The sequence below is a fragment of the Callorhinchus milii genome, unplaced genomic scaffold (assembly GCF_018977255.1).
Source record: "Callorhinchus milii isolate IMCB2004 unplaced genomic scaffold, IMCB_Cmil_1.0 Scaffold8, whole genome shotgun sequence".
NCBI classification, from domain to species: domain Eukaryota; kingdom Metazoa; phylum Chordata; class Chondrichthyes; order Chimaeriformes; family Callorhinchidae; genus Callorhinchus; species Callorhinchus milii.
In genome coordinates, this window is record NW_024704749.1 from 13,543,916 (window position 1) to 13,554,211 (window position 10,296).

Consider the following 10,296-nt stretch of genomic DNA (forward strand, 5'->3'; position numbering starts at 1 on the left):
CTGTACAAACTCTAGACGTACTGTGCCTTTATTGACTTTTATGTGGTGCGAATGGGCCAAGTAATCTTTGATATGGAACTGCGCAGTGCAGTGCGGGCCTTTTCTATAACTACTTACGTTTACATGCTTAAAATTGAATAGAGTCTTTGTTGATTTAAGAGAACGTGCCAACAATACAATGTGACGAGGCTGATGTTGACTTGTCTTGACTTGAAGTGTACGTGTTTTCTGGGCAATGCTGAAAGCACGGTGTAAAGTGAGCAACAGCTGCTGGGTTGCAGGTCTGAGACTTAAGGGGTTAACTTGATGAACACAGCTTTCAGAATCACCGGTCTCATGATCGGTGTTGGCCCAATATTACCGCAGTTTAACCCTGTGCTTACAGCATTGTGCAGAGCAGAGAACAGCCGTGGGTGAACATCGTTCAGTTGTGTTCCAACTTTGGTCGATTTTTCGTGGGAAAACGGCGAAGCTACAATTTGGGGCATTTCTTAACGGCATTCGAGCGTAAGGATCCCAAGAATCACAAATGGAGGTTTCCTTTCTCCAACGGGAATTCTATTTCCTCTGAGGGAATGCATTTAATGAACATTCCTGATTAGACACCGAACGACCCCACTTTACAGTAAATCCTGTGAAGCGCTTTTTTTGAGATTTCCTTCCGACGTGGAAGGCAGTGCGTCAAATCAAAGGCACGGTATAGCATTATTATTATAATTATCGTTGCTATTAGTCTGTCTCGCTGCCTTTGGCGGCATTTCAGAAACATCGAGGGAGCCTCAGCTTAGTTTTAAATGAACCAAAAGGTCTCCGAGGACACTCTGTCGTGCAGGCTCCGAAAAACGTTATGGATATCAAGTTCCGAGCGGGCAGCGGGGATCCCTTGCGGGTCGGTGCCGCGTGTGGAGTTTCCTTGTTTTGAGAGAAAAAAAAATATCCCGCAGCTACAATTGTAGATTGTGCTCCGAACTTTATGCCAAGCGGGAGCGTTTTGATCTCTGTTAAATGCAGGGTCAAGCTCTGGTGACTGCACATCGGGCGGGCGGGCGGGCGGGCGGGGAGTGGGCGCAGAGTTAAGGGAGCAATTTGGAGAAATTAACTCGAGAGTGTTTTGCCGGAAGGGTTTTGTCGCATTGATATATTCTGCCTCATGTTCCGCAAAAAGCCCCTTTGGGCTAAATAAACCGGACTGGAATTTCAAGAGGTTTGAGTCTGTAAAAATGTTTAATCGAGAGTCCCCTTTGGACGAAAGTCGAAGCCGAGATAATTTGTAAATTGGGTTCCAATGGACGCATTTCCAGTATATTGCAAAATATTTGACCGGTCACTGGATTCGCGGATTCGAGTGTTGTGATTGTTTTTGAGAGCAAAAAAGCGAAATGTTTTTTTTATATAAAACAGAATTTCGATTCAATTTCCTCGTTAAGTTGCAGGTGTGAAGCTGTTTGTTTTGAAAAGAATACATTTCCGCTGTTTTATTTGCAATCGTCACCCGACAGACGGACGGACCAACACAACCTCTGTCGAGGAGGACCTTTAAACTGAACCTCTGCTGTGCTTTTGTGACATTTATTTCGGGTTCTGATGAGTCTCCGCAATGCGTCTGCGGCAAGAAAGTCAACTACGGTGGTTTGGGGGGGGGGGGGTGTGGGGGGGTGTGGGGGGTGTGTTGTGGGGGGGGTGTGGGGGTGTATGTGTGGTGGGGGTGTGGGGGGGGGGTGGGGGGTGTGTGGGGGGTTGTGTGTGGGTGTATGTGTATGTGGGGGTGTGTGTGGGTGTATGTGTATGTGTGGGGGGGTGTGTGTGGGGGTGTGTGTGTGTGTGGGGGGTGGGGGTGTGTGGTGGGTGTGTGTGGGTGGGGGTGTGTGTGTGGGGGGGGTGTGGGGTGTATGTGTATGTGTGGGGGGGTGTGTGTGGGGGTGTGTGTGGGGGGGGGGTGTGGGGGGTGTGTGTGTGGGGGGGTGTGGGGGTGTGTGTGTGTGGGGGGGGGTGTGGGGTGTATGTGTATGTGTGGGGGTGTGTGGTGGGGGGTGTGTGTGGGGGGGGGGTGTGGGGGGGTGTGTGTGTGGGGGGTGTGTGTGTGTGGGGGGGGGGGTGTGGGTGTATGTGTTGTGGGGGGTGTGTGTGTGGGGGGGGGGGTGTGGGGGATAATAAGGGGTAATGTGTCCTTTACACTAAAACTGGGGCATTGTTGATGTATGTGACTTAGTTGGGGTGTTATGTACAGTATGTGTGCAATGGTCTGTGTGTGTATGTGTGTGTGGGTGTGTGGGGGGGGTGTGTGTGGGTGTGGTGTGGGGGGGGTGGGGGTGTGAGGGGTGGGGGTGTCTGTGTGTGGGTCTGTGTGTGTGTGGGGGTGTGTGGGTGGGGGCTGAGGGCAGGTGTGAGCCGGAACCCCAGTTGGGGGTCGGGCGGCTCCGGCCGGACGTGTGTTGGGGACGGGCCGGGCCCGGGGCGGAAGGGGCGGGGCCCGGGGCGGAAGGGGCGGGGCCGGCGCCATGTTCTCGGGGCTGCAGGAACTCGGCATCGCGAGCGGCGATGAACTGAAGGAAACTCTGACCAACTGCACCGAACCTCTGAAAGCCATCGATCAGTTCCAGGTGAGAGGGGGAGAGGGGGAGAGAGGGAGGGGGGGAGATGGGGGGGAGAGGGGGAGAGGGGGAGAGGGGAGGGGAGGGGGGGGAGAGGGGAGAGAGGGGGGAGAGGGGGGGGGGGAGGGGGGGGGAGGAGGGGAGAGGGGGGGGAGGGGGGAGAGGGGAGGGGGGGGAGGAGGGGGGTAGAGAGAAAGATGCGAGAGTGGGGAGAGATGGTGGAGGAGGAGGATGATGATGATGATGATGATGATGAAGGGGCTCCGTGACGAGCCGTCGGGAGGGCACGAGTTTGATCGCCTGTGTCGTGGTGACGAGAGGGGTCGAGGTCTCCGGAGCTCTCATTGTAATCACTGAAGCAGCACCGGGGGACGTGCGCTGTGTTGTATTTACGTCGCTTGTTCTCTGCTCGAAAGTTCAGGGGTACTTTTCACGTCCCGTATTTTAGCTCTGCGTTTCTTTTCCCATTTTCCCCCCCCACCACACCCCCCAGATCGAGAATGGAATCTTACTGCCGTCCCTGCAGTCGGCTCTGCCTTTCTTGGACCTGCACAGCATCCCGCGGCTCGAGTTCCACCAGTCCGTGTTTGACGAACTGCGAGAGAAGCTGCTGGATAAGGTCGCCACCATCGCATCCGAGGGAAAAGATGGAGAGAGGTAGAGCCGGGAGAGCAGGGGAGAGGGACGGAGTCGTAATGCAGCGTACGACGTCTGCGGGTCGAACGGATTTCAATCCCTTCCCAACGTTGCTCCAATGCACGTGATACAAACCCCCCCCCCCCGATCGCGTCGTCGAGACGTCTCAAAGCGCTTCACGGAATATACCGTAAAGTCAATTGACTGTGTATTTTGTGGACAAAACGCGGCTGCCGATTGCAGTGAGCGTCCCACAACCAACCAGTCGTGCATTGGGTTAATAATGATTATTATTATTATTGTTTTGAAGATACAACAAACTGGAAGATCTGTTGGGGAAATGCTTCCCACTGGTGAAAGTGCCGTCAATACAGCCGGTCGTTATGTGTGTAATGAAACACTTACCAAAGGTCAGTCATTCACGTTAACATTGTTTATGGTGCTGCAGTCAAACCAACATTCCCCCCCCCCAATGCAATGTTGTCTTTGCCCAGGGTAACACTCCTAACTACATGTCCACAGGTACCCGAAGAGAAGCTGAAGCTGGTGATGGCAGACAAGGATCTGTATAAAATCTGTGCCACTGAGGTCAAACGGCAGATCTGGCAGGACAACCAGGCGCTCTTTGGAGATGAGGTCTCGCCGCTGCTCAAGCAGTACATCGTTGAGAAGGAAAACGCCCTGTTCAGCAGTGACCTGTCAGTGCTGCACAACTTCTTCTCGGCCTCCCCCAAAGCCAGGCGCCAGGGAGAGGTAAGGACGGCTCGGAAAACACTCGTCACCAAAGCAAAGCCTGCCGCCCGCACACCGTCAGATCGAAGGGAATCCCTTCGAGTGCTGAATGTACTGCTCTCCTGTCAGTGAAAAGCTAAGGATTGTTGCCAGTAAATGCAATAAAAGTCACTTCGGCCGCCCTCCTAACCCCACCTTCCCTGCCCTCCACCCCCTCCTGATCCCTGATCCCAGCTCGGGTCCAAATCCCTGACTGTCCAACGCTTTGGGACGTCCTCCCGACATGAAAGGGGCTGCGTAAATCTCATGTGTTGTTGTTGTTGTCTAGGTTGTGCAGAAGTTAACCAACATGATTGGGAAAAACGTCAAGCTCTACGACATGGTTCTGCAGTTCCTGCGCACTCTGTTCCTGCGCACGAGGAACGTGCATTACTGCACCCTGCGGGCAGAGCTCCTGATGTCCCTGCACGACCTCGATATCAGCGAAATCTGTTCAGTCGACCCCTGTCACAAGGTACACCACCCCCTAACTGCACCAGTAAACGCGTTAACCTCAGTAAACCTCACATAAGTCGTATCAATTGGAACCACACTTTTAATATTGTGTAGAATATAAACTCTTGAACGATCGGGGCTTGGGCAGATGTACTGTTTAGGCAATGATCCAATTGATACAGATCAGACTGATGCGGGTTTTACTGTACAAACCCATTCTTTTAATGACTCTGAATATGAGATATCGCCAATCGCAATAAATGCCGTATTATACACGGCCACTTCAACTTCAGAGTGAGACGCCGTTGGCTGAGCTTCACCTTCTCACCACCTTTTCTCAGCTTGAGTGACAATAGTTGTTGTGGGGCTTCTTAACCATGCCAAGCAGCTCAGCGGGATCCCATCTCACCCCTATTAGAATCCGAGAGCCTCGAAACCAGATCGCCCCCGAATCTTCTCTGCCGCGCGGAAATCCCGCAGTTTTATTGTTGTGCCACTGGGTGACTTTGTGTGTCCTTTGCAGTTTACCTGGTGCCTGGACGCGTGTATTCGAGAGAGATTTGTGGATGCAAAGCGAGCCCGAGAGCTGCAGGGTTTCTTGGATGGAGTGAAGAAGGGACAGGAGCAGGTGCTCGGGTAAGTGTGTTCGTGGCAAACGCCGGTGATCAGCCTTTACAGCAGTGCTGTCTGGTTTTAATAATAATAATCATCCTCACATTTGATAGAGATCCTTATCGCATTATGGAGATTTATCAAAGCACTTCACACAAGATCTTATAAAGTGTAGTGACTGTATATTTTGTGGGTGAAACGGGGCAGCCAGTTACGCACAGCAGTGTCCCACAAACAGCCGTGGATTGAGTGACTAAAGTTTTTTTGTGGGGGGATTTGTGTTGGTGCTTAAAGCTCGGCTAACACTCGGGATCCTACTTACTGTTAGGTAAACAGAGACGTGTGTGTGCAGTAAGGAAACTTGCCTAATATTTCACCTTCTCCCCCCCACCCCACCGGGAATCGAACCGGGTCCTCTCACTTGCGCGCGAACCACTGCACTACGAGATGTTTGGGATTCTGCCAGCGTGCTTGAGGTTTTTTTTTTCCGTTGCTAACGTTCTGCCTCTTTCCAGCGACCTCTCGATGATACTCTGCGATCCCTTTGCGATAAACACTCTGGCCCTGAGCACTGTGAAGAACCTGCAGGAGCTGGTCAGCCAGGATGCGTTGCCTCGGGTAGGTACCAACAGCCGCTGGTTCAGATCAGGAGTGGCTTACACCGCGTCTTCTGTGTAAAACGCACTGCTGCATGTTGAAAAAAATCATCCTGTCAGAAACTGTAGCCCTCCGTTTCTGTGTATTCCCCTACATTTATGTTTTCTCTTGTTGCGCACTGGAGGTAATAATAATAATAATCCTTGCTTTTGTTCCAGCGCCTTATGTCGTTGAGGCATCTCAAAGCGCTTCACAGGATATACTGTAGAGTAAATTGACTGTATATTTCCTGTTGTTAAGTTAGCTCAGGATCTGCGTGTGGTGCTTAAAACTCTTGATTGTGGATTTGGACAGGACAGTGCTGACCTCCTCCTCCTGCTGCGAATGCTCTCACTTGGACAAGGAGCCTGGGATATGATTGACAGCCAGGTGTTCAAGGAGCCCAAACCAGTACGTGAGCAAAGCTTTGCCTTTTATGTGTGGAATTAGGTTGTGCAACGCGATAAATTGTTTGTTTGTATTAGTCGTGACCGACCGATCTCACTTCCAGTCCATTGTGTGACATCTTACGTCCTGTTTTAAGATTGTTTTTTTTCTTTGTTCCTCTGTTTGATGTTTTTAAACAGTCTGTTTCCCAACAAATAAACAATGGCTTGCAATTTTTATGATGATTTTTCAAGAATAAAAAAAGCTTGTGGTTCGTGGCATTGACACGAATCTTTACCTTTGTGCGCTGAGCACATGGAGTGATGTTGTGCTGTTTTCTGTAGGAGATCGAACTGACTACCAGGTTCCTGCCCAACCTGATGGCCTTCGTGGTGGATGATCACACTTTCAACGTGGACCAAAAGTTGCCGAGCGAGGAGAAGGTCGCCCTCGTGTACCCCACCACCCTGCCCGAGTCCTTCCTCAAGTACGTCAACAGTGAGAAGTTTGCATGTTATTTCCTTCTATATAAGCGCTCCGAGACCCTACCCCAAGTGGAGGGAGCTATATAAGTGCAAGGTGGTGGTGGTGTCGAGAGATCACTGCCCTGTCCTATCCCCGTACTCCTTCCAGCCTTTATCTTTCATGTACCCATTTACTCCCTTCTTGAAACCCACAATGGGCGCTGACTCTACCACCTTACTTGGCAGGGCATTCCACATCCCAACAACCTGTCAGCAATATTCTAGGTCACGTACGCAAAGTGTCTGTTACAGAGTAAGGCTGTTAATTCTCCACTCTTGCCAGGTTCGTCCAGGAGAATCGGGTGGCCTGTGAAATCGTGCTTTATTACGTGCTACACATCACTAAACAGAGGAACAAAAATGCCATCCTCCGTTTGCTCCCTGCTTTGGGTGAGTACGAGAGTTGTGTGCAGTTGTGATATGGTTTTCCTTTAAGCCGTGTGTTTGTACAGGATTGCATTATACAGTAAAAGAAGCGAGTTTCTATCCACCGTTCATTGTTTGTAGCTGCTTAAAATGGCACCCGGCAGCTTTTGTGGGTTAATATAACCCAATGCTAACTGCTAACTGCATCATAGTTAATATCACCATGACACTGATGTCCTGATGGGATTGTCCAGGTGACACATTTATTTAACATTATTTCATTCTCTGATGTCTCCAGTGCCCCATTCAATTAACCTGCTGGCTGGGCTACCCTTGTTTAAGATTTTAATTTGACTCATACCATGAAAAGTTATCACTCTTAGATTAGCACAGTGTTTGGGATTGAGGGAATCGTGCTAGTGGGTTTGACTGGCCAGGATATCAAATGGTGAGTATGTGTGTGTGTGTGTTTCTCTTCGTTGCAGCTGAGACCCACGGTGACATGGCATCCAGCGACATTTTCTTGCACCTGTTCACCAGCCACCTGACGTTGCTCACGGAAGAGTTCGCTTCAGAGGAGTTCTGCACCACGCTGTTCGGATTCTTCCTTACATCGATTTCCAGGTGAGAAACATTGGCTTGTAATTGCAATCAAAAACAAAGCCTCAATAAATCACTCTGGTGCTCTTGTGATGACTTGTTACCTTCTCAAATGACACAGGGCTTCACCGGTGCTCTGAACAATCGGATTCCTGCACAGAAACCTTTCTTAAGGATCGTCAGAGAGATAGTTCAGGCTCGAGTTCAGGGTTCTTTAAATTCTTGATTTTAAGGTCCCGGTCGGTGTCTTCTTTTCTAGTAAAGAGAACGTACACAGACATGTCCTTCGGCTGCTGCTCCATCTTCACCTCAAAGTGGTCCAGTCAAAGATGGTTTTGCTGCTAAAGACACTGGAACCTGGCAAACAGGTAGGGAATATCCATTTCTATTGAGCATGTGACTGATGTAAAAATAAGTGCATTTGTCAGCAATTGAAGGGAAGCTATGCTTCCTAAAAAGCTGATAATAATAATAATAATGTTTGTAATAATAATCTTGGGAGTCCTGTAGCTCAGTGGTTAGAGTACTCACTTTGCAAGCGAGATATCTGGGTTCAATTCCAGGCCGGGCGAAACTTGGGCAAGTTTCCTTACTCCACACTCCTAATAATAATCCCTCCAAAACAAAACAATAATAAATTTTCAACCCACGACTGTCTGTGGGACGCTGTTGTGCGCAATTGGCTGCCGCGTTTCGCCCACAAATATACAGTCAATTCACTTTACAGTCTATTCTGTGAAGCGCTTTGAGACGTCGAGAAGACTTGAAAAGCGCTATATCAAACGCAAGGATTATTATTGTATTTAATACAATGCCTACAACGTTGAAATGTCTCGAAGTTTTTCGCGAGGGATTGCTGTAATTGCAGCCACTGTGTATTTGGAGGAAAAAACGTCCAAGTGTCTGTTAATCACGTGTGTCCGGCAGCGAAGCTGACTGACTAACTAACTGCCTTTGTGCAGAGCACTGAGGCAGTGAAGGAGCTGTACACCCAACTCACTGAGAAGATGGAGGTGGTGAAGCAGAGCCCTGTACAAACGGGGGAAACGCCACCTCTGGACCTGCCTGTGAGGACAGTCACTGCACCCACCACCACCACCACCACCACCACCGCCTGAGAGCTGGAGCCCTTGTGCCAACACCTATTGCCAGGTTCACTGGCCCTTGTTTTGGAGTGGATCTCTGAGCGCACGGAAGTCACATCTACAGCTCTTTCCTTGTTAAACCTATAGAAGTTCAAAGAGTTGAAGTCCTGATAAAATCCACATTTTTATTGGCAGCATTTATTCTATTTAGCTTCCCCTCCTCTTTTCTCCTTCCCCCCCCCAAAAAAAAAAACAATTGCACACAACAGTGCCCCACAAATAGCCATGAAACAAATTACCAATTTTTTTTATTTGGGGGATTGTTAGAACTTTTTTATTTAGGAAGTTTTATCGGCAAGTTCAGGACTTTTGATTTTTTTTTAACCCGGTTTTACCAAGGAAACCGTTGCCTTTAGTGTGATCCAAAGTAGTAAAGAGTGGCGGGGGGGGGGGTTGAATATTGTATTTTGTACTGTATTACAGTTACTTAAATGTTTAAAAACTATGTTTTTGTTTCAATAAGGCCAACTGGAAATTTCAGTCTCAGCTCATTTCTTATTTAATGTGCAATTTAAAAAGGTGGCCATTTAAAATGATGTATCACTTTTTTTTAATGAAAAAAAATAAAAGTTTGAAATATGTACATGTTTGACTTGAACTCACTATTTGTAACGTACTTAAGAGTTGATTGTTCATTTAAGAAGGGAATAGTTTTACTTAGCACGGTGCACAAATTCTTCCCATTATCTCCTTATCTCCCCACTTTGCCCTCAGGTTTATCCCGATTAATGTCTTAACTTGAATAACACTTTAAACAGGTTGATGGGCATTTTCTCCCCCAGATACACTTATCATTTAAATGTTCATTTGGTGACAATAGATAAATGTATGATTATATATAATCAAAAATACTTTCCCGGTCAGCACAGTGCCAATACAGTCTGTTCAAATAAAATGAGTTAAAAGTCCTTTCGGTTTAAATTTTTTCAAGAGAAGAATAGGTTACATACAGCGCTGCTCTGTTTTTTTTTAAAAAAATATTTGAGGTTTGTGTGGCGTTCTCTTTTGTCAAGTGTGTTTTGTTGATGTTACTGGTGGTAGCTGACAAGTCAAACCCACTGTTGGGCAAGTGGTTCTGTTTGGAGACGTACAAACACGCACCAGAGCAATGAGTTGCTTCCTGTGCTGCAGAAACCAGTGGATTGAAGAACCAAACGAGAAAATCTGGAATCCTACAATTGCACTGAAATAGACGGGACATGAGAAAGGAATTGGAGAATTGGGAGTCTGAGGACTTCTCTGTCTAAGTAATTCAAGTCCTCCACGCCGGTTGGAAAATGTCATTCACAGCCCTTGGAAATCGGTGTGTAACTCTTCTCCGAAGCCATGGCCTTTAAAAACTGCTATCCTCTTCGTCCTCATCTTCTGTAAGCATTATCTTGGGAATGTCTGGAGGCACATCTTTCCTGGGAAACGTGGCCCTGAAGGACAAGGAGATGTTCAGTATATTGCCTGTAAAATATGTATTGTCTTTGGGGGACAAATCTTCATCACTGGCTTCTAAATAGCCCAACTCCTCAGTCCTGCTCCACTCACAGTAATCGTACTCCTGCGTGTCAGCGCTTGCAGTCA

The 10,296-nt window shown here is 48.3% G+C and overlaps 1 protein-coding gene across 2 annotated transcripts; it reads left to right on the top strand.

Annotated features, from left to right (window-relative positions):
- The first annotated feature begins 2,465 nt into the window (after positions 1-2,465).
- Positions 2,466-9,307, top strand: nelfb (negative elongation factor complex member B). 2 transcript variants are annotated; one of them, XM_042337781.1, is made up of 13 exons: positions 2,466-2,600; positions 3,085-3,248; positions 3,538-3,637; positions 3,750-3,980; positions 4,288-4,473; positions 4,978-5,090; positions 5,582-5,684; positions 5,964-6,113; positions 6,434-6,576; positions 6,897-7,003; positions 7,465-7,603; positions 7,839-7,947; positions 8,542-9,307. In XM_042337781.1, the coding sequence occupies exons 1-13, from the start codon at positions 2,499-2,501 to the stop codon at positions 8,695-8,697; spliced, it is 1,803 nt and encodes a 600-aa protein (XP_042193715.1). In that variant the 5' UTR covers positions 2,466-2,498; the 3' UTR covers positions 8,698-9,307. The 2 variants fall into 2 exon arrangements, with proteins under 2 accessions (XP_042193715.1, XP_042193716.1); XM_042337782.1 differs by having other exon boundaries at positions 6,018-6,113.
- The last annotated feature ends 989 nt before the right edge of the window (positions 9,308-10,296 follow it).

Coding starts and splice junctions, on each gene's coding strand:
- nelfb (XM_042337781.1), top strand. CDS start 2,499: ATGTTCTCGGGGCTGCAGGAACTCGGCATCGCGAGCGGCGATGAACTG. Junction 5,091..5,581: donor GGACAGGAGCAGGTGCTCGG/GTAAGTGTGTTC, acceptor GCCTCTTTCCAG/CGACCTCTCGATGATACTCT. Junction 6,577..6,896: donor CTGCCCGAGTCCTTCCTCAA/GTACGTCAACAG, acceptor CACTCTTGCCAG/GTTCGTCCAGGAGAATCGGG.